The sequence below is a fragment of the Erpetoichthys calabaricus genome, chromosome 14 (genome assembly GCF_900747795.2).
Source record: "Erpetoichthys calabaricus chromosome 14, fErpCal1.3, whole genome shotgun sequence".
Lineage (NCBI taxonomy): Eukaryota > Metazoa > Chordata > Cladistia > Polypteriformes > Polypteridae > Erpetoichthys > Erpetoichthys calabaricus.
The window spans coordinates 99,137,627-99,162,270 of record NC_041407.2 but is presented as its reverse complement, the minus strand read 5'-3'; the positions used below and the strand labels follow the sequence as shown (position 1 = coordinate 99,162,270).

Here is a 24,644-nt window from a genome sequence, read left to right as displayed (position 1 = left end):
CAGACCTAAACCCTACTGACCATCTGTGGGGAAGGTGGAGGAGCGCAAAGGTCTCTAACATCCACCAGCTCCGTGATGTCGTCATGGAGGAGTGAAAGAGGATTCCAGTGGCAACTTGTGAAGCTCTAGTGAACTCCATGCCCAAGAGAGTCAAGGCAGTGCTGGAAAATAATGGTGGTTACACAAAATATTAACACTTTGGGCACAATTTGGACATTTTTCACTTAGGGGTGTACTCACTTTTGTTGCAAGCGGTTTAGACATTAATGGTTGTGTGTTGAGTTATTTTGAGGGGACAGCAAATTTACACTGTTATACAAGCTGTACACGGACTACTTTACATTGGAGCAATGTGTCGTATCTTCAGTGTTGTCTCATGAAAAGATCTAATAAAATATTTACAAAAATGTGAGGGGTGTACTCACTTTTGTGAGACACACTCTCTCTCTCTCTCTCTCTCTATATATATATATATACTGTGGTGGGTTGGCACCCTGCCCAGGATTGGTTCCTGCCTTGTGCCCTGTGTTGGCTGGGATTGGCTCCAGCAGACCCTGTGACACCCTGTGTTCGGATTCAGCGGGTTGGATAATGGGTGGATGGATATATATATACTAGACTAGCTGTACTAGCTATATAATATAGACTAGCTGTACCCCGTGGCTTCGCCCACATAGTAATGAAACAGGACAAACTTTTTAAAATCAATAGACGTTGGCACTGTATCTGATCGTATTCAGCTCTGACGGGAAAGCGTTCCCCGCGTGGGAAGAAAAGCACATGGCCGTGATATCTCTGGCAATCAGCAGCTACCCTCTAAAACACACGGAGCCCTGATCTCTCTGTCTGAAACGTCAAACGTTACTCCTTAACAATCTGTAGATGATAATGTCAGCTGAACAAACAGGTATCGCTAGCTAAGCGGAGGCGAGGTGCGCTCCAACACGTGGCGAGACGCAGACCAACTCGAACAGAGGCTGGCGAGTGAACGAGGAAGGCCCCGCCCTCCTGCTCTCAGCCCACAGCCAGTCTTGTTGGATTTGCATAAATGAATCGGTACCGCAAGCGAACTATGGCACTTAGCGCGATGAGAGAAGTCGCAAAGTCAACCGGAAAGTTCAAGCCAGTTATACAAAACAACCAGATCTAAATCCGTTAAGTAATTCTCTCGTGAAAAGCGGACAAACCTACAAAGAGAATGCACTTGGACCACGAAATTTTTAAAACCGTTTCTTAGCGAGCACCTATGGGCCAAGGGTAACCTACATTCCAAATTTCAAGTCCCAAGTCCTCATGATTCGGGAAATTTCGTGATGAGTGAGTCAGTGGTATTTTGCTTTTATATGAATATAGATAGTTACATGTCAACTTCTTAATCAGCCACCAGATGGCGCTTCAGTAAACGTTCCGAGCGTCAACGGGATAACATACATGCAAGACCACAAGATTGTTACAGTCTTCTTTATATGAGTATTGTAATATTAATTAATGATAATATCCAAGTGACTATGGCATAACTTTATTTTGTTTGTTGATTAATCTGTCGAAAGCACCTTGAGTTGCAAGTAAATGTATGCTAAGGTGCTAAATAAATAACATGTATTATCATTATTATTATTATTATTACTAGCGGGCTCCGTAGCCCTGTTCAGTTCGCTTGCCCACCCCCAGGTTTGTTTTACCGGATATACAATTTAAAGAGATTGTTATTTTCATGGGATTTGTTACATATGCATTATTTTCACTTTTACTTTACAACTTTTGTAAAAACAATATTTGGAATTAACTTTTCTTCAAGATCGCATTGAATTTTGATTCCGTGTTTGGACTTTCATCGCGACAACACAACGTATCAGGTGAATATCGTTTCTTTCTCTCTAATAAATAAAACGACTTTCTCGAATGTTTGTCCATGCTCTTCGCTTTGTCCTTGATGTGTCGTCTAGAACGTATAAAATTATTATTATTTTTATTAATTTTTATTGTAATCATTCCATACAAATAGATCAATTTATAACCAAACAAAATTGAAGACAAATCAATCCCCACCCCTGAGAAGGAGAGCTTAGCTAAAGGAGAATTGCTTAGGGCTTTTTAATAAGACAACAATAAGCAAAAGAAAGGGAGAAATAAATATATATATAAATAAGAGATGGGGCAGGGTATTAAATGCGGTAATAGTTATTTCTCTTATTCTAACATAATATTGATTAGATCCTACCAGGTTTTGAAAAAAATTTGTACAGATCCTCTAACTGAGAATTTGATTTTTTCCAATTTCAAATAATATAAAACATCGGTTTCCCACTGACTTATCAGAGGAGAGCGTATAAAATTATTGTCCTGATAAAATTTATAAGAGCTGAGAGTGCACTAAGTGTGTCTGCCAAAAGCATTCACACGACTGAGGTTAGTTGACCGTCGTCTTGTTTGAAAAGAGTTGTAAGTAGGGCGTGACTTGAAAGAATCTCATGTTAAATGTTTCCGTCTCACGGGACTTCATACCGCAACAACGTTTTTGGAATCTTTTACTTCTCGCTGGCAACACGATCTACAAGTCTCCGGTTTAAAGTTTAAATCCGAACAATATATTCGATCTCTTTTCGCTGTTCCGTTATTTCACCGAGTAATAATTTCCATTTGTTTGCGCTAATGTGATCTTTCCTATCCTTTTTTGAACATATTAGAATTCTTTACGACGTTCTACTTTGTCATTTACTCTTTGTCCTTTATTTCTGGCCCCGTGCGTAGTTAAATCTCCTTCTTGCGGGATGTAGAACACCGCTCGCGCTGTGAATTGGGGGCGGGATGAACGCACGCTAAGGAGTTGCGGTCTGATCTTCTGCTGCTGCTGCTGCTGGCGATGTGCCTGTTCTGCTTGTCGCGCAGCACGTCGATCATTTAAAAGCTTGTACAGATGCTGGCCTTTTTTCTCACTGCTTTGTCTCGCGTGACGTCAAAGTGTCTTCCGAGAAGATCAACTCTCATCACCCTCCCAAGATTTTTTTTTATAATAGAGAGACGCAGCATTTTGGAGAAACTGGGAAATAGCGACACCGATCAAAGTTTCTCCAAAATGCTGCAGGAATCAGAGTCGCCAGAAATATACGTCCAACCCAAATCCCCCGTGTCGAGTTTAACTTTTATAAATCCTGACGTTCCTTCCGCACATTTCAAGTCTCCTTTTCTGCGTATGCGAGCTTTACAAACTAGGACTCTGATTACTCAACGTTGGGATTTGCCGCCGCGGGCCTCCACTGTTTTTATTTTTCTTCCTCCCACCCCTACCGCGGCTCGATTTATGTCCTGTCCCTGTGATTCAAGGACATTGTGCAAAACTAAAGTGACAGAACAAATGCAGGTCTCACCCATTATTGCCCCCCAGTTCCTTTCATCCATCCATCCATCCATTATCCAACCCGCTATAGCCTACCTATAGGGTCACGGGGTCTGCTGGAGCCAATCCCAGCTAGCACAGGGCGCAAGGCAGGAAACAAACCCCGGGCAGGGCGCCAGCCCACCGCAGCAGTTCCTTTCATTTTAGGCCAAAGTGGACTCGTGACTCCAGGGACTTTAGGACCGACCTACCCCTTCATTCTTACGGGGCTGAGATACGTGGGAACGAGCAAAGGGGTAACTTAACTGTTTCCCACGTCCTCTCTTTTTGACTCTCTTTATTTTTATTTCCCAGGCTCTGTTTCAGAATTCATTCAGCTAGCGGCCTGTGTGGGGCAGCAAAGTCAAACACACGGCAGCGCCGGCCATGCTGATCTCACAGTGATTCCAGTTTTTCTTCCCTAGGGTTTGATCTTTGATGCACAGGCGTGGACACGGAGATGTGCAGGCTGATGGACACATAGACACTCTGACGGATACACAGAGTCACACACACGGACACACAAAAACCCACCCGGTCGAGGGTCTGTCCTCTCACATAAAGGCGTCCATTTGTGTCAGACCCTCTGAGCAGCAAATCCAGCTGGTGTAGTGCGCCATTGCAGCTCGCTAAAGACATTTAAAGCAGGACATGGCAGACCACCTGCCAGCTAACTTGGTCACACTGTTCTGGCACAACATCAGGCAAATGGGAGATCGAGAGACTTGGTGTGCCGAATAGTGGTGGCTGCTGGAGGTGGTCACACAAGACCAGGGGTCTCCAACTCTGGTCCTGGAGGTCCGCAGTGGCTTCAGGTTTTCATTCTAACCCTTTTCTAAATTGGTGACCAGTTTTTGCTGCTAACTAACTCCTTTTCCTTTCATTTTAATTGACTTGTTTAAGATTTGTTCCCATGAATTTCTTTATCGTACCTCTGAGTTGCTTCATTTCTTTCCTTAAACGGCACCGAAACAGAAATGAATGTAAAGAATTATTATTATTATTATGTGTAGACAGTCACACAGACAAACACAAATAGTCACAAATGGACAGACAGACAGACAGAGAGACAAACATTTCATACCTGGACAGACAGACGTATACAGCGCTAAACACACACACAGCATCATACATGGACTGGCAGACGCAGACAGCATCATGCATGGAAAGACAGACAGACATACACGGAGTCATACATGGACAGACACACAGACACAAACAGAATCATACCTGCGCCAATAAACACACATGTAGACAGAGACACAGTCATACATGGACAGACAAACAGACTGAGAAACAAGCAGTCATACATGGACCATTAGATTCATGGACAAGCAGACAAACACAGAGTCATACACGGACGGATGGACAGATGGACAGACTGATACAGGCACAAACACACCCAGAGTCATACACAGACAAACACAAATAGTCACAGACAGACAAATAAACAGTCATACCTGGACAGACAGATACAGGAGCAAACATCCACGCAGCTAAACATGGTCAGATAGACAGACAGACAAATACAACCAGTCATATGTGGACAGACGGACAGCTACAGAGACAAAGACACACGGAATCCTTTTCCTTTCATTTTAATTGACTTGTTTAAGATTTGTTCCACTGTATTTCTTTATTGTTCCTCTGAGTTGCTTCATTTCTTTCCTTAAACGGCACCCAAACTGAAATGAAATGTGAAGTGAGGGAGCCAACAAAAGACCAACTAAGTCAGGGCCTCAAACGCCAACCAATTTCACTCCAACTGGTTGCTTAATGTTAGGGTTAGGGTTAGGGTTAGCTTGTTGCTGCTCTCATTGTGCAATAGCAGACATTTCTGAAAATTGTTGATTTTCTCTTTTCTAAGAGCTCTGGTCAGATGTTTTGAGGACCTGAGCAGATAAACATTCCTGAGACCTTCATCTTTCTTTATTTTCAGATATTGTATGATGGCCACAGTTTGCTGGTCGTGTTTTTGGCTCATTTTGTATCTCATGATTGTTTGGCTGCTAATTAAGGAAAAAGAAACAATTAAGGGGTCTGAGTCTTCAAGAGCAAATAGATTAAAATGAATTCAAAAAGAAGTTAATTAGCTGCAAAAACAGGTCACTAATTAAGAAAAGGGTTAGAATGAAAACCTGCAGCCACTGCGGCCCTCTGGGACTGGAGTTGGGGACCCCTGCACAATACACTGGAGGACAGTGGTGGACGGCTCTTGCTAACGGTCACCATTGCTCTTGTTTCGCTGTTGTTTTGTTGCTGTGGTGCCGTTCTGTTTCTCTGGCCTTCTCATTTGTTTCTTGTGATTTCAGTGATGGAGGTTGAAATGTCACTACAATGCTGGGTATTGCATTTTTTTCCTTCAGTATGTCACCAACACACAGGGACGGGCGGACAGACAGACAGACATAGAGACAAAGACACACAGGATCATATGTGGCCAGACAGACAGACACAAACAGTTATACTGTAAATAGACAGACAGACAGAGAGGGGAACAAATTCAAACTGTTGTACATCATGAACAGACAGACACAAACACACATGCAGACATACATAGACAGTCACACAGACAAACAGTTGTACATGGGCAGACAGACAGACAGTCATACATGGACCAACAACAACATGGACAGACAGACAGACAAAACCAGAGGCACACATGGATGGACAGACAGACAGACACAAAGACAAACAGAATCATGCCTGGGCCAACAAACACACACATAGACAGACAGACACACAGACAAGCACAGCCATACATTGGCAGACAGACAGACACACAGACAGATCAACAAACAGTCATACATGGACCAAAAGCTACATGGACAGACAGACAGATACAGACAAAAACACACACAGAGTCATACGCAGACAGACACACAGACAGACAAACACAAACAGTCATACGCGGACTGACAGACAGACAGAGAAACAAACAGTCATACATGGACCAACAGAGTCATACATGGATGGACAGACAGACAGACAAATGCAAACAGTCATGGATGGACAGACAGACAGCTACAGAGACAAAGACACACAGAATCCTACCTGGACAGACAGACAGACACACAGAGCCATACGTAGACAGTCACACAGACAAACACAAATAGTCACAAACAGACAGAGAGACAAACATTTCATACCTGGACGGACAGACAGGCGTATACAGCGCTAAACACACACAGCATCATACATGGACTGGCAGACACAGACAGTGTCATGCATGGAAAGACAGACAGACAGACACACACAATCATACCTGAGAATCATACCTGGGCCAATAAACACACATGTAGACAGAGACACAGTCATACATGGACAGACAGAGAAACAAGCAGTCATACATGGACCAAGAGATACATGGACAAGCAGACAAACAGAGTCATACACGGACGGACGGATGGACAGACAAACAGATACAGGCACAAACATACCTAGAGTCATACACAGACAGACACACAGACAAACACAAATAGTCACAGACAGACAGACAGAGAAACAAATAGTCATACCTGGACAGACAGATACAGGAGCAAACATCTACACAACTAAACATGGACAGACAGACAAATGCAACCAGTCATATATGGACACACGGACAGCTACAGAGACAAAGACACACAGAATCCTACCTGGACAGACAGACAGACACAAATAGTCACACACAGACAGACAGACATAGAGACAAACATTTCATACCTGGACAGACAGACATATACAGCGCTAAACACACAGCATCATACATGGACTGACAGACACACAAACATATCAAGAGACCAACACACATGCAGAAGTATGCAAGAACAGACTGATGGGTAAACACACACACACAGATGGACAGACAGACAGACGCCAACCTGCTCATCTATGGAGAGAGCTGCACACACAGAGCCCTACCCAGTTGGACTGACAGACAGCACACACATACGCACACACACACACACCCCTGTTGACAGCCGTCAATGAGACAGAACATTCCTGGGCAGCGAGGGGCGTTCCTCTGTGGCGTAGACGGCCTGTAGCCACACGTCGCTGGCTCATTTCCTGGTTGACGGTGCTCTCCGCCGTTTGTTTTCTTTGTGGCGGAGCCCTGCAGGCTAATGACCCCTTGGAGAAGGTTTAAGGACGCCTCCCACCTCCTGTCAGTCCCACTGATAATTCCGATCTTCCAAGTTACACCAATCCCCACCCCAATCCCAATGGCTTTCACTCCCTTTTATGTTTCATTCAGGGAAATCCACAGCACAAGAGCAGTGGGTGCAGGAGACCTCGCAGGAGTGTGGATGAGTGTTTATCACTGCGTCGTGACAGATCATGAAGGCATGAAGAAAACCGTTCTGCAAAGAAGGAATTGAGGAATGTGTTGAATTTACTCATAAAAATAACAAACATGAGAGGAGGAAACTCAGGAGGGGCAGGGAAGGTGGGCCACAGACAGTTAGGGGCAGCAGCTCTTGAGTGAAGATATAAGGTTACACTAAAAATACAAGAGCGTGGAGCTGGCTGTCTGCATTTAGGCTGCAGCGGTCTGAGGGGTCTGCCTTCTCTCTCCACTTCGATGGCAAAACAACATCAGCAAGACCTGCTTTTGAACCACGTTCACGCCATCCTTGTGTTCTGTAACGCTGTGCACTGTCTCTTGATGGGCTTTTCTTTTATGGCCCCTATGGAAGCGTTGACCACCTCAGAAGCTTTCACAACTTCTTAAGTTCTTCTTTCACAACTGAATAAGACCCTTTAATGGCAAGGTGAAGGCCAATCTCTACATGGTGGTCTACACAAACTACAAATCTAAAATACAAAAGAATTGACGGCCATCAGAAAGTTTTGCCTATTCATTAAAAAAATCCAAAACTGACATCTCTCATTCTGCCCCCTTGCTGTGGCACTCCAGATGTTGCTCAGGTGTTTCCTGTTTGCTCTAATTCTCCTTGGGATGTTTCAAGAACTTGACTGGAGTCCACCTGCGGGCAAACTGAATTGACCGGATGTCATTTAGAAAGGCACACGTGTGGTAGAGCGTACAGAAGACCCCACCAATTGACACTGCATGACAGGACAGAAACCAGGCCATAAAGACCAAGGAACCGCTTGTCAACCTCCATGATCAGATTGCGACAAGGCAGAGATCAGGGCAAGGAGATCAAACCACCTGCAAAAGCTTTGAATCTTCCGGTGGTCCCAAGAAGTTTGGGTCCACAAGAACTCTTTGCGGAATTGGCCATTTGGTTACAACTGAGTAGCCAGGCAAGAAGAACCTCGGTCAGGGAGGTGAACCAGACCCCTACGGTTACACTATGGGCGCTTCAGAAGTCCCCTGAAGGACCAAGGAAGTGCTTGTAGACCTCCATAATCAAACTGTCATGACGCTGAGATCAGGGCGAGGAGATCAAACCAACTCTAAAGCTTTTGAGTGTTCCGAGGCTAACAGACCAACATGGAGATCATAGTGGGTGCCTACCACATGACAGCACATGTGAATGCACAATAAACAATTTGACCCTTCTTCCCAGTGGACTCGAGAAGTTTAGGACCACCAGGACTCTTTGTGGAGTTGGCCATTCAGTTACAACTGAGTAGCCAGGCAAAAAGAACCTCGGTCAGGGAGGTGAACCAGACCCCTATGGTTACACCTAAGGGCACTTCGAAAGTCCTCTGAAGCACCAAGGAACTGCTTGTATAGAAAAATGTATTCTTAAAATTGGTCATCTCTGCATAGTAGAAAAGAATTATAAGCACATGAGAAAAGCGAAGACTATATTTTAGTAAGCATTAAGATGTAAGATGGTCACATCTAAGGGCGCTTTGCAAGTCCTCTGCTGAGGTGGAAGGACGGCCATCTCAGCAGCACTCCATCAATAAGGCATTTATGATAGAAGCCACTCTTGAGGTAAAGGTGGGTGACGCTTTAAAGGACTCGGAGAGCAAAAGAGTGTCCGGTCGCATGGGTCAGAACTAGAACTCTGGGTAAACCTCCAAGCGCTATGTGTGGCGTAGACCAGGCACTGCTGCTCAGCTGCTCAATGCCATCATTATAGCGACGCACTGTGGTGGCACCAGCAGACTATGGCGGTGCGTCTCAGCTTCAAGGACAGGTCTGAGGATGAATGCAATCAACCACTTGAAGAAAATCTGCTCCAGCATGCAGACCACCTCAGACTGGGGTGACGGTTCAACTCAGTGGTCACTGTAATACCCCCAACATAAAATAGAACAAAATATAAAAGACTCTGAGACAGGGGGTGTCCAACTCTGGTCCTGGTGGACTGCAGGTTTTCATTCTCACTCTTTTCCTAATCAGTGCCCAGTTTTCACTGCTAATGAACTCCTTTGCCCTTCATTTTCATAGCCCTGCTTTTAAAGATTCAGGCCTCTCAATTGATTTGTTTCTTCATTAAATGGCAGCCAAACAGAAATGAGGCGTGAGACGAGCCGACAGACGACCAGCCAAACTGGAATGTCAGACTCCAACCAGTTCCTTAATAAGAAGCCGATGCTTGCTGTTAATTATTGAATATCAGGACTTGTTGCTGCTCCCAGCAGACTGTTGATTTTTCTAAGACCACCGTCAAGATGTTTTGGTGACCTGAGCAGACCAACATGACCGAGACCTTCTCCTCTCTTTATTTTCAGGCGGCTCGTTTTGCGTCACCAGTACAACTCCAACACAGTGAGTCCTCCATAAAAAAAAAAACGCACCTGCCGCTTCCCGGGGTGGGCACAACATCAACATCGGCAACAGTGGCCTCTTTCCTATGCCACGTGTGATTTAGGAACAGATCTGTATTGCAGGGGCACCAACTTCCACCTGTGAACCACTGGCATGGCTACTCAATCAATCGTCTCAATGGCGCCTGGCCTCCAACTTTTGTGCTCAGTCACACTACTTGTGAAACCCCCTGGCACGAGATTAAAACGGGTGCCCGGCACGAGATTAAAACAAGTGCCCCTGGCACGAGATTAAAATGGGTGCCCCTGGCATGAGATGCCCACTCCCCCATGCCTTGTTGAGGAATCCCACCCATTGTACTCGAGTGCCACACATCTGGAGCTGCATGGGCTCAAATGTTGCTTGAACGACCCCAAGGCTGGCCATGCCAACCCTAACCCTCAACTTTCCGACTTGTGGCAGATGGCGGTTTAGTGTTTCAGAAACGTCGAAAGCAAGAAAGGACACGGAAGGCCACCGTGTTTGGACTCGACATTTTGTCTTTATTAAAACCCGTGTGGACGGAGTGGAGGAGGAGGAAGAGGCCGAGATCTGAATGAAAGGTAAAGAGGCGCCAACTCCGTGAGCCACCCGCCTGCCCTCCTCCGCCCTCATGTCCGACTGATTGTCCCACTTCAATGTCTAAAATGACCAGTAAACAAAATTAAAAAAAAAAAAAAAACAAACCAAAAACAATAACAGTTGAATATTTAAAGGCATCCACTTCAAGCATATTACAGCATTAATATTTACATCTTCAATATTTTTAGCCACTTGTTATCAAAACGTAATTTTACAAAAATCACTTTATATACCATCTTTTCATACATAAAATAAAGACTCCATCTTTGATTTTATTTACATATTTACATGACTATAATACAGGGGGGGTGTGGGGGGCTAACAACGAAGAGAGCAAAAAGCACACTGGCATTAACACAGACTGCCCCACAAGGCCTAAAGGACCCCCAACCACCACCACCACCCCCCACAACCCCCACCAGCCACTGGGTCACTATGGTGGTTGCTAAGTGCGGGCGAATGTACAAGGGGGCCTTCTGGGGGTCTCCTTATACATGCGGGACCACCACAGTTGAGATAGGGGGGCGTGGGGGGCTTGAGAGGTGTGGGGGGGGGTTCCGCTCTATGGGGGAATTCCACCCTGTGGAAACAAAGCTGTCTAGTTTTCAATTCACAGACAGGCAAAGAGCAAAATCAAATAAACTCAAACCGAAATAACGGTAATAAATACTCCAGTGAGAACCCTGATGTGATTCAAGCGTCTTTGGGCTCCAGTTTGCACGACATGGTGAACAGCAGATTCTGGTTGTCGATGACCTGCAGCTGTCGCACGTAGGCCTTCGTCTGCAAATGGGACGGCGACGACTCCGTGTCCAGGTCTTGGGAAGGAAAAGGAAGGGAAATGAGGAAGGGTGAGAAAAACTGGACGAAAATGATGACCACCCCACTGGTCACTCTGCTAGATAGTCTCCCACCACCCAGAACTTACTATAATAAAAGCTGGGTTGTCCCCACAGTGCCCCCCCCCCCCCGCTCAGCTAATCACTGCTTATCATGAACCTATCAGCAAAAGTTGAGTTTTGTTAGCCCCTCCAACATGCCCAAGGTTAGGACCCCACTCAAAAGAATGGGCCAGTCCATCAACACACACACACACACACACAGACAAACATGGAGCAAATTTATATTGGTCTATCTGTCCCACTGTATGTCTGTGAAATGTGGAGGGTAACCAGAGACCCCCGGAAGGAATTTGAGAAAACACAAAGTGAACCTGTAAACCCCCAATGACAAAGCACTGCAGCAGCAAGGATTCAAGACCGGCGGAGGAGCAAGTCCACCTGAGGCCCGGGTGTCGAACTCCGGTCCCAGAGGGCCGCAGTGGCTCCAGGTTTTCATTCTAACCATCTTCTTCATTAGTGACCAGTTTTTGCTGCTAATTAACTTCTTTTGTCTTAGTTTTAACTAACTTGACTCAGGCCCCTTTTTCCTTAATTTGCAGCCAAACAATAATGAGACACGAAACAAGCCTCCAAATGACCAGCTCACCTGTGTCCATCACACAATATGTGAAAATAAAGAAAGGTGGAGGTCTCAGGACGGCTGATCTGTCAGGTCACCAAAACATTTTTGACAATGTTCTTAGAAAAAACAGAAAATCAGAAATTTTGGAAATGAGAGCAGCAACAAGCCATAGAATTAAATAACGGGTTTAATTTACAGCAGGGGGCGGCACGGTGGCGCAGTGGGTAGCGCTGCTGCCTCGCAGATGGGAGACCTGGGGTTCGCTTCCCGGGTCCTCCCTGCGTGGAGTTTGCATGTTCTCCCCGTGTCTGCGTGTGACATGCAGGTTAGGTTGATTGGCGATTCTATATTGGCCCTAGTGTGTGCTTGGTGTGTGTGTGTGTGTGTGTCCTGCAGTGGGTTGGCACCCTGCCTGGGATTGGTTCCTGCCTTGTGCCCTGTGTTGGCTGGGATTGGCTTAAGCAGACCCCCGTGACCCTGTGTTAGGATTCAGTGGGTTGGATAATGGATGGATGGATGGATTTACAGCAAGAATTGGCTTCTCATTAAGAGACTGGTTGGAGTGAAATTGGATGGAGTTTGAAATCCCAATTTGGCTGGTCATCCATTGGCTTGTTTCACATCTCATTTCTGTTTGGCTGTCATTTAGCGAACAAAGGAATAAATTCAGAGGACTGAATCCTTAATAATAATAATAATAATAATTCTTTGCATTTATATAGTGCTTTTCTCACTACTCAAAGCGCTCAGCAATTGCAGGTTAAGGGTCTTGCTCAAGGGCCCAACAGAGCAGAGTCCCTATTGGCATTTACGAGATTCGAACCTTTCAATTGCCAGTGCAGATCCTTAGCCTCAGAGCCAACACTCAAAGACAAGGCTGTGAAAACAAAGGGAAAAGAAGTTAATTAGCGGTGAAACCCGGTCACTGATTAGGAAAAGGGTTAGAATGAAAACCTGAAGCCTCTGCGGTCCACTGGGACCAGAGCTGGACACCCCCTGACCTAAGGCATCACTGCACTATCTCTGCTCCCAAGATGGCGCAGTGGTAGTGCTGCTGCTTTGCAGTAAGGAGACTGTGGAAGATTGTGGGTTCGCTTCCCAGTTCCTCCCTGTGTGGATAGCGCTTTGAGTACTGAGAAAAGTGCTATATAAATGGAATGAATTATTATTATTATTATTATTATTAAATGTTACAGTGATCCAGCTCTACAAGGACTCCAGCAACCATACTGCCTGCACGTCAGACGAGGTCATCCAACCACCTGCAGCCAAGCATGGTCAGGCCCGGCCAGTACACTACTTGGGTGGCTGCTATAGAAGGTGTTGATGAGGCCAGCAGGGGGCGCTTACCCTGTGGTCTGAATGAGGATTCCAACAGGGCTGTTCTGAACTCCAACTCCCATGAAGCCCTGCGGTAATCTGTGGGACCGCAGCAACCCAGGCGGGTTGGCACCTAGTGACCCGGGGGAGGTAATGCCCTGAGTCCACTCTCTCATCTGGTCCACCAAAACAACACCCTGATTTCATTACAGAAATGAATGAGCTGCTCTCATCTTTCTGTACAACATCATCAAATGTACTGATTCTTGGAGATCTGAACATTCATGTGGACACCCCCTCTAATTATTCTGCTGCTCAGCTCTTAGAGCTCCTGGACTGCCGAAATCTGAGGCAACTTGTCGAGGTCCCCACTCACAACAAGGGCCATACCCTCAATTTAGTTATTACTGACTCAGTCCTCACCTCAGACCTCCAAGTACTTGATCTGGGTGTTTCCGATCACAAAATTGTGTCAATGGATTTACCCACAAATTCACTAATATACTCTAAACCTCAGCGCTGTATCCACTTCAGGAACCTGAAAAAAATTAATTTGACCGATTTAAATACTGACATTAAGATCTTCTCCATTGCTCCCCACCTTTCTTCTGTCAGTGAATTAGTCGATTACTACAACAATGGGCTCCACAACATCCTTGAGACCCATGCCCCAGTTAAATGACGAGTGGTCTCTTTTGTAAAATCTGCCCCCTGTGGTTTACAAGTGAGCTTCGACAGATGAAAACAGCTGGGCGGGCCCTCGAGCGGCGTTTTGTGGCAACCAGTTCAACGGTCCACAAATTAGCTTATCGGGAACACCAAAAAAAAACTACTCCATAGCACTGACCACTGCCAGATCTTCAAATTTAATCAACAACAGTCCTGGAAATTCCAAACAACTTTTTTCCGTGATAAACCATTTACTCAATCCTCACACCTATACGCTTGTAATAATTTCACAGAGGAGCAGTGCGATAATTTTATTGAATATTTCACCTCTAAAGTGGACAGCATCCACTCCTCATTGTCTGCCTCCAGCCCTCCATCGCTGGATGTTTCCACATCAAAGCCAATGGGCTGCCTCTCCCAGTTCCTCAGTACCACAATTAAAGAAGTTGAGGACATCATACAGAGGATGCGACCTTCAACGTGTTCATTGGACCCTTTTTCCTCCTCCTCTGATAAAAGCTAATGTATCAGATATAAGCCCTCTTATTGCTGATATCATTAATCACTCTCTCCAGAGCAGCTTGAAAACCGCAAACATTAGACCTCATTTAAAAAAAAAAAAAATCGTCTTTAGATCCTGAAGTGATAGCAAACTATCGTCCGATCTCCAACCTTCCATTTTTGTCTAAGGTTTTGTAAAAAGGTTGTTTTAGGTTCAGCTTCAGGATCACCTCCAAAAATTCAATCTGTTTGAAAAATTTCAGTCTGGTTTCCGAACTTCTCACGGCACAGAGACAGCCCTGGTCAGAATCACCAATGACCTCCTGATGGCTGCTGACCAGGGCTCTCCATCACTCCTTATCCTCCTGGACCTCACAGCTGCATTTGATACGGTAGATCATAATATTCTCCTTCATCATCTTCACTATACAATTGGACTTTCTGGCATTGCTTTCGAGTGGTTCAAGTCCTATCTTACAGACAGGGCTGAGTATGTGGCCTTACGGTGCTAAATCTCATACTCACACTGTCACCTGTGGAGTCCCATAAGGATCAGTCCTTGGGCCGACCCTCTTTAATATCTACATACTACCCCTGGATCACATCATCCGCAAGCATGGAGTTTCATTCCATTGTTACGCTGATGATACGCAGCTCTGTGTGAGACTGGACTCATCTCCTCTTACACTGCCATCAACTTTTTCCTCTTGCTTGGATGAGATTGAGGCCTGGATGTCCAAGAACTTCCTCAAGCTGAGCAGCACCAAAACTAAAGCTCTTTTAATTGGCACACCCCATCAACTTCGTTCCTCTGTAAATTGTTTTTCCTTTTGTGACCGTACCATTACCCTCTCCCATTCTGTTACAAATCTGGATGTCAAGTTAGACTCCCATCTGTCATTTGATACACGTGTCCATCACCTTTGTAAAATTGCATTTCTTCATCTGTGAAACATTGCCAAACTCCGTCCCTACCTCTCCCTCTGTGGCTGGTTCATGCGTTTGTCTCATCCAGACTGGACTATTGTAATGCACTCTTCATCGGGATACCCAACAAGAGCCTTCAAAAGCTCCAACAAATTCAAAATAGTGCTGCAAGAATCCTGACGAGGGTGCGGAAATATGAACATATCTCACCAATCCTTCGGTCACTTCGTTGGCTCCCCATCCATCTCCGTATCGAATACAAACTCACCAGGGTATCCATGGAAATGCTCCACAATATCTTAAAGAACTCCTTAAATTACAATCCACTGCAAGAAACCTCCGTTTTACAAACACCTACCGCCTTCGCCCACCTGTGACCAAACTTCATACAATGGGTGACCGAGCCTGTGTGGCCGCTGCTCCATGACTCTGGAATGTTCTACCAGAGAGCCTGAGAACACAGCAGATTGTGGGCTGTTTTCTATTAAGGAAAGCATATTAACAAGAATGCTATAATTATTGTTGTTAAATCTCTGTTTTTATCTTGCCTTACCTTTGTTTAATCTTTTTATGTTGCACTTTGAGATTTACTGCTAATGTAAAGTGCGCCTATAAATAAAATGCATTATTATTATTATTATTATTATTATATACACTGCCTGGCAAAAAAAAAAAAGTCGCCACCTGGATTTAACTAAGCAAACAGGTACGAGCCTCCTATTGGATAATTACTGCATGGGCGATTATCTTTCAGCTGGCAACAAGTTATTTAACCCCAACTGGTGCAATGAGTTGCTTCTCATTTCTTAAACCACCATGTCGAAAGACATGTCTCGTGGTCGTGGAAAAGATGCTAGTCTGTTTGAGAAGGGTCAAATCATTGGCATGCATCAAGCAGAGAAAACATCTAAGGAGATTGCAGAAACTACTAAAATTGGGTTAAGAACTGTCCAACACATTATTAAAAATTGGTAGGATAGTAGGGACCCATCGTCTTCGAGGAAGAAATGTGGACGGAAAAAAAATCCTGAATGATCGTGATCGGCGATCACTTAAACGTTTGGTGAAATCAAGTCGAAGAAAAACAACAGTAGAACTCAGGTCTATGATTTAATAGTGAAAGTTAAGAGCATTTCCACTACCTGAATATACTGAACAAGGGGGCTCCGCTCGCCTACCCCCGGTGTTGGGTAACCCGAAATACATTGATGAATGTATGAGATATATTGGAGTGTAAAGGTGTAGATGACGAACAAAGGAAGTACAGTAATCCCTCGCTACTTCGCGGTTCACTTTTCGCGGATTCACGACTTCGCGGATTTTATATGTAAGCATATCTAAATATATAACGCGGATTTTTCGCTGCTTCGTGGGTTTCTGCGGACAATGCGTCTTTTTACTTCTGGTACCTGCTATCTCAGTTGGTTTGCCCAGTTGATTTCATACAAGAGATGCTATTGGCGGATGGCTGAGAAGCTACCCAATCAGAGCACGCAGTTAAGTTCCTGTGTGCTGCTGATTGGCTCAGCGACGGAGTGCTGCATTAACCAGGAAGTCTCATCTCACTCATTCAGCATTAACGTGCTACTGCTTCAGGGGCCGTGTCCAAGCGCCAACAGAAGATGCAAATGATTGCAGAAAAGGTAAATGTTTTGGATATGTTGAAGGAAGGGAACAGCTACACCGCTGCAGGACACCATTACGGCATCAATGAGTCCACGATTCTTTTTATTTAAAAAGGAGGAAAAGCATATAAGATCTACGGCCGCAGTGTCCTTTAACCAGAGCGCAAAACGAGTTGCAAGTGGACGTGATAAGGCAGTAGTCTGGATGGAATCTGCTTTAGGAGTCTTTGCAACAAGGTCGACGACGTCATGACCGCCTACAAGCTGCTACGTGTACTTCGCTATACAGTAAGTGTAAACTTATCTACCGATTTCATATTGCTTAGCAGTTGTCCCCGTTATTAACAGAGTAAAGGGTGGGTTGTAAACAATACAGGGAGGGTTTAAAAACGTCCAAATACACATTACATAATTAAATAAATATGGTGTTCCTACTTCGCGGAAATTCAGTTATCACGGTCGGCTTTGGAACCTATCTCCCGCGATAAGTGAGGGATTACTGTATATTCATTAATCCTAATGAATGTTCACTAATAGTGGACTCATTACAGAATGCGTTGTCAGCTAATTGGCGGAATTGTTTAGCGGCCGTCTGTCGTTCCTTTCTTTTCTGTTTATCTATTGACTGTGCTGTTTGAGAGGCGTGTTGTAGGCGCCTACATTCATTAATTGTATTCAGGCGGGCTCGCTTCTGTATGTCCGTTAGTTGAGATGTTTCGTTTTAGAGCCGTGACTCCTTAGGTTGCGTTATTTGAGAAGCGCGTTGTAGGCGCCTGCGTTCATTTGTTCTATCCAGGCGGGCTCGTTTTTGTAGCCCTGTTAGTCGAGCTCTTTCTTTTTGGAGCCGTGTCTGCTTTGTTTGTGGCATTTCAGACGCGCGCTGTAGGCGCCTGCGTTCATTGATTTTATCCAGGTGGGCTCGTTTTTGTATCTCCGTCAGTTGTGGTCTTTCGTTTTGAACCCGTGCCTGCTTTGCTTCCGCAGTTTCAGATGCGCGTTGTAGGCGACTATGTACATTGTATTTGTCCATGCGGGCTCGTTTTCGTAGCTCCGTTAGTCGAGCTGTTTGGTTTTGGAGCCGAGACAGTTTTGCTTCCGCGGTTTCAGACGCGCGTTGTGGGCGCCTACGTCTATTGTTTTTATCCATGTGGGCTCACTTTTGTAGCTCTGTTAGTTGAGCTGGATCGTTTTGGAGTCGTGACCGTGACTCCATTAGTTATCCGTTGTCTACCGTTAGTAATATGGATAATTGCACTTACTGTTAATACGGAGCGTTTTCTGTGGTCTGCGGTGGGTTGACACCCTGCCCAGGATTGGTTCCCTGCCTTATGCCCTGTGTTGGCTGGGATTGGCTCCAGCAGACCCCCGTGACCCTGTGTTCAGATTCAGCGGGTTGGAAAATGGATGGATGGGTTTTTTGTGGTTGTACTGTTAACAGTGCATCACTGTAATGTGATTCACATATGCTATATGGTTTGGACGTGTGAGGATGCCGTACGTTTAATACGGAGAGTTCGTTTATTCTTATTACCCGGACCATGCTGTGTAGTGTGGACGTTTAGTTCAGAAGCGCGTTGTAGGCGCCTGCGCCTTTCGTACTCTCTTTGTGGACCTTTGCGGACCCCGTAGTGTCTTCTGTTTGACTCTGGGGTGCAGTGCAGAATCCTCTTTTCTGTGTGGCTGTGTCGTTAGTCGTTAGCTATGGGCGCGTTGTTGCTTCATGTCCTATTTATGTTAGTTGAGCTCTTTCATTTCTGAGCCGTAACTCCTTCGTTCGCGGTGAATCAGACTTCGCTTACGGTTTATGAGACGCGCGCTGTAGGCGCCTGTGCACTATGTCTCCTGGGTCCATCGCCATGTACCTGCGTCTGTGCCTTCCGGTTTACCATTCTCGGTTAGTAATATGGATGACCAGGTTATTCCATCAATGGATTTTTTCTTCCCTGATGGCACGGGCATATTCCAAGATGACAATGCCAGGATTCATCGGGCTCAAATTGTGAAAGTAGTGGTTCAGGGAGCATGAGACATCAATTTCACACATGGATTGGCCACCACAGAGTCCAGACCTTAACCCCATTGAGAATCTTTGGGATGTGCTGGAGAAGGCTTTGCGCAGCGGTCAGACTCTACCACAATCAATGCAAGATCTTGGTGAAAAATTAATGCAACACTGAATGGAACTAAATCTTGTGACATTGCAGAAGCTTATCGAAACAATGCCACGGCGAATGCGTGCCGTAATCAAAGCTAAAGGCGGTCCAACGAAATATTAGAGTGTGTGACCTTTTTTTTTTGGTGGCGACTTTTTTTTTGGTCAGGCAGTGTATATATATTATAAATAAATAAAACACTATGCTGTGGTGTCCAGTACCTCTGATCAATCCAACTGGTCACTTTGGCTTTATTGTGATTGGTCAGTTTGGAGGTGCGAGTGTGCGATGCACAGGGAGGAGTATCCCAATGCCTCAGTGAAGTGACGGGGACAATGTGGTGTACAAATGGATCCGTCCTTCGGATGTCACGTAAAACCGATGTCCTGACTCTCTGTCCTCATCAAAGATCCCGGGGCGTCCTTTGTAAAGAGTAGGGGGGTATCCTGCCCAACATGGCCTAGTTATTCTGACCTCCTAATCATTCCCGGTCTCTAAATGGCTAACTCACTCTCTTACCACTTGACCACCTAATGTGTGGTGAGTGCACTGGTGCCAAAATGGCTGCCGTCACATCATCAGGGTGGGTGCTGCATATTGGTGGTGGTTGAAGTGACTATGTAAAGTGCCATATAAATGTAAAATATTATCATCATCTTCTCACACCACTGAAACTATTTGAAAAGGAAGAACTGATGAAAAAGAAACAAACGTGCCAGAACTTTCCACCCTTTACAAACTGGACCCCCCCCCCCCCCCCCCATCACACAAGCATCTTTACCATATCTCAAAAGACACAAAGCTCTCTGAAACAGCAACTCATCGCTTAACCTGATTGGCAACTTTGGATAACCACCCACAGAAACTTTGCCACTTTATCGCATGCCAGTCCTGTTCTGCCCTCCTCACCAATGATGGCCTCACCTGGCCCCCTAATCCAGATTATGCTCCATCAGTGGCCACCCACCACTCTCTTCTAACTATGACTTTGCTCTGCAGGTCTCAGCTGGTGAACTTGCCACTGCTCCATGAATAACCAAAACCAGCCCCCTCTAAGCCTGATAAGAAGTGCCCACCCAGTAATTAATGCCACTTCTCTCAATACAGCTTGGTCTTCAATGCCTACCTTTCTGTGTCCCCCTGCTCAGCCCCTTCCCGATACCTAACTGCCATGTCTCTCATGCCCATTTCATATAAAAGTGCGAGCCCTGGCATGAAGATCCCCGCCAACGCTGCCCACACACACACCGCCCATATTCAACTGCCTTGTAATCCAAGCGCACGACTGCAGCACATAAGCACACTACTGTTGGGGGAGCGAAAGCTCTTATTGTTCTGCAGATGGAACATCATGGCGTGTGAAGCCGAGCCAAACTCCTCGCCCCACCTGCCAGCTGCGATTTTCTTGTTTTGCACGAGTCAGTGATAAATAAATAAAGATCTCAAACAATGCGCACAAAATCCAGAGCATACAGAGCAAGTTGTGTGGGCGGATGGACGGCCATGTTGCCAGCTCTTTTCTTTCATCAAATGCCTGTTGCTGATTCAGGCAGCTGCCACCGCCAGCCACTAGGAGGAGGTGGCAGTGGCGGTGGCAGCAGGTTACACATCACTGGTACTTGGTACTCACTTGGCTGGACGCTCCTGTATCTTCGGATCGTTCGCACCATTTCTGCCACTTTGTGCTAGAGGTGAGGTGGTAAGGGAGACAAGAAGAGAGACAGGGGGTAAACATCAGACCAGATTTCTCTTTCCAGTAACATCATTGGCAGGTTTTAGGGTGTACTCACGCTGGCAATTTGTTCTGTGCCCAAGCATGTTTATCCGCAAGTAACCCTAGTGTCTAGTTTGTTTGACGAGTGTAATCGCTCCGTGCTGTGCCCTGGCGTGCTTGGAAGAGGTGGGCCTGAGCATGGTTCAGTAGCATTAGTGGAACACAGACATGACGTCAATGATGTGACAAGTCGGTTAGTGCAATTCTCATGTCATTCGATATACAGGGTCAGGTTGGCAAACACTAGTGCAGCACGTTGTCGCACACACCACATGATGAAACGGTTCGGGATCCCAGTTGGCAACCCCCCAGGCTGACACACGGTCCAGTCCCACCCCCATCTATCTGCCACAGCCAGGTGTTACACGGGCGTCCTCTTCGTCTGTGTCCAGCCACTTGGGGCCCAGCGATGACCCTCGGGTAATCGAGCCTCATGGCTGTACTGCTGTAACTGACGCTCCCTCACAGTGCAGGTCATTAGCCTCATTTGGGACTCCGTGAGCAACACAAAGTCAAACCAGCGGGACCCAAGGACCCTCTGAAGAGACACCAAAGGAGCCCAGTCTTCATCTCAGGTCACTGGATAGTGGCCATGTTTTACAAACAGGAAGCACCAGGACTCTAAAGACGTGGACCTTCGTCCTTATTCAGAGATATCAGGAGCGCCACACACCCCTTTCCAGTGACCTCAGGACCCCCCATACTCCCCCAATCCGTATACTGACTTCATAGGAAGAGACAACAGAGACATGAATGTCACTGCCGAGGTAAGTAAACCTCTCGACGAGGTGACACTCTCACTGCTGATGGCCGTGCCCAAGAGCTCATTAACTCTTTGAGGGCAGAATATTTTCTCAGCGGCTGGCAGAAATGCGCAGCAGAGCAGCTGCCAGCCACCAGAGCTAAAGGCAGATCTGGCGAGACAGCGAAGCGAATGCACGAAACAAAATGCTTCGTAGACAACGCTGGCTGTATTATTGATGAATTGGACTCTGACTTATCACACAGGGCCATCTTAATGCATGGGCACCACACTAATCTGTGTATGGTGCGACTTGTTGATTACCGTATATACTCGCAGAGAAGTCGGGACTTGATTTTACCGTATAATTTCTGGTATTTTATAACGTCGGCCGTGTAAGTCGAATGCGGAAAACTCACGCTATTGGTCCAAGAGATTATGATATGCTAAAGCCCACCTGAGTGAGGGGATGCACACGGCCTTTATTTTCTGTGTATTGTGCCTACGTGACCACACGGTAATACCTGAACTATTTTCGAAGCGATGTTTGCACTGTTTTGTGTTTTCTGTATCTCACACCCTCATACACCTTTATCGTAAGAGCATCCCTAATCTACGATGGAGCGTTCGATCAGAAGAAAACATGAAGTTGTTGAAGTAGCAAAAATAAATTGGTAACTGCGCTGCTGCAACAAAATTTGATACGTCTGAGAAACTGATGACAGATTAGAGGAGGCAAGAAGATGTAAAAAAAAAAAAAAAATGTAAAAATTAAGTGTCATTTTTTTGAATGGGCGTATAAGTCGGGGTCTGATTTATAATCGATTTTTCAAATTATACGTGAGTAAATACGGTAAACCTTTGCTGTACAGCATGTTTTTTTTTATGCTTAAACATGGATTTTATTGGAAGTACCAATACATCCATCCATCCATCCATCATCCAACCTGCTATATCCTAACTACAGGGTCACGGGGGTCTGCTGGAGCCAATACCAGTCAACACAGGGCGCAAGGCAGGAAACAAACCCTGGGCAGGGCACCAGCCCACCACAGGGCACACACACACCCACACGGGCCAATTTAGAATCGCCAATCCACCTAACCTGCATGTCTTTGGACTGTGGGAGGAAACCCAAGCAGACACGGGGAGGACATGCAAACTCCACGCAGGGAGGACCTGGGAAGCGTAGCCAGGTCTCCTAACTGTGAGGTAGCAGCGTTACCACTGCGCCACCGTGCCGCCTCCAATACAATACATATACGTTTCATTTTATCGACCATTTACATTTTTATTCCCGTGAGTTGTCGTGTAGGTAGGGGTCCCAGTGCACTGCTTTACCCCGGGTGGGGGGGCTATAATGCTGTTAAGACAGCCCTGTTATCGCACTCTGATTTTGAAACAAGTGATCTGGAGATTGAAAAACTAAAGTGATGGACCAGCATCAGCCGACTGGTCCCCAGCTGATCGTAGTGCTGAACACGTTTGTGTAGCGGCCAGCGGCAGCATGAAGACACCATGATATATGTTGGTGTAAAGTCGACACCCGCTTCAAAAGAGTTAAAGGCCTTTTTACTGTAATTCGATACCATTTGAGTTAACAGCGGGTTTGCATTCACACCTCAATCATGAACATGAATTGTAGTTGGCAAGAAAGGCTGCAAATTCCTCCCTTAACGTCATTTGTCGCCATAAAACAATCTTCTCGGACGTTCAGCCCACTTATGCGGTGCTGCACACTCAGTAACTCTTCTGTAAGAGGGCACGGCGTGATCCCACTCTACACGACTCCAAATCAACCACAACATAAGGAAACTCATTTTCATGAGAATGCTGTCACTCCGCGTTCGGGTCTTGTTTTGGCTTTATACGAAGTCACATGGGGTGGTGATGAAAGCGGGCCTGGGCATGGAACGTTAAGCGCAGTGCCAGTCAGTAGGGAGGTGAAGGGGGAGACAATCGCGCTTGGGCCTGGTACGGAACACACAGGCCTACTGTGAGTACAGCCTTAAATTCCATCCAGCTCCATGCTATTAGTGGGCCTCTTATGGAAACATCATGTGACATTTTAACAGTTCATTTCCCAAGATGCAATTCAGCCAACCATCTCTTTCGACCTGCTGGGCACCACCAGCATGGCTTCCACCCCCCCTGCTTAACACCGCACAACTTCTGTAATGCAAGTCACCCACTCAAAGAATATGGTGACAGCCATGCAGAAAACAAAATGACGTCCCGAAATTCGGAAATAAAAAAAAAATGCATCAGAAATAAACACCTGGAAAAGATAAAAATCACATTTTTAAAGATTACAGGAATAAGAAACGATGAATTGTGCCAACTGTAATCCAGGACACCCTGTCTGTCTGTCTGTCTGTCTGTCTGTCTGCCTTCAATAAGGTGCTTTGGCTGGGCTGGCAGGAGTAGCTGGTGTCACCCACAGTAAGCCACCCGGGACTGAATGGCACCACGAGTGAGGGGCGCCACGGGGACGTTAAAGACGTGTCCTACTAGGCTATGATGACCTGCATCTCAACTTCCAGAGGAGGAAACCTCCCTCGGGTGCTGAGCTACATATCGCATATCTTACAAGGAAAGTATTAGCATGAGGCAGAATTAGGACAGCTATAAAAAAAAAAAAAAAAAAAAAAAAAAATGTCACAGAGAAGTGACAACACACACACCCCCCCTCCCCCCAATGTCGGACCTGCTCAGATATCCCCTTTTAAAACAATTTCTATTTGTGACGGATGGCCGGGGCCCATGCCTGGCCGGGACGCCCCTGCACCATATTTA

The 24,644-nt window shown here is 45.8% G+C and overlaps 1 protein-coding gene across 1 annotated transcript in view; it reads right to left on the bottom strand.

Moving 5' to 3' along the window:
* Positions 1-10,573: 10,573 nt before the first annotated feature.
* rapgefl1 (Rap guanine nucleotide exchange factor (GEF)-like 1) overlaps positions 10,574-24,644 on the bottom strand; it is a 34,738-nt gene continuing 20,667 nt past the window's right edge. The window contains exons 14-15 of the mRNA XM_051936216.1: positions 20,963-21,017; positions 10,574-11,491 (exon numbers count right to left, since the gene is read on the bottom strand). Of these exons, the coding sequence (XP_051792176.1) occupies positions 11,367-11,491; positions 20,963-21,017 (180 nt within the window). The 3' untranslated portion in view covers positions 10,574-11,366. The remainder of the gene's footprint in view (positions 11,492-20,962; positions 21,018-24,644) is intronic.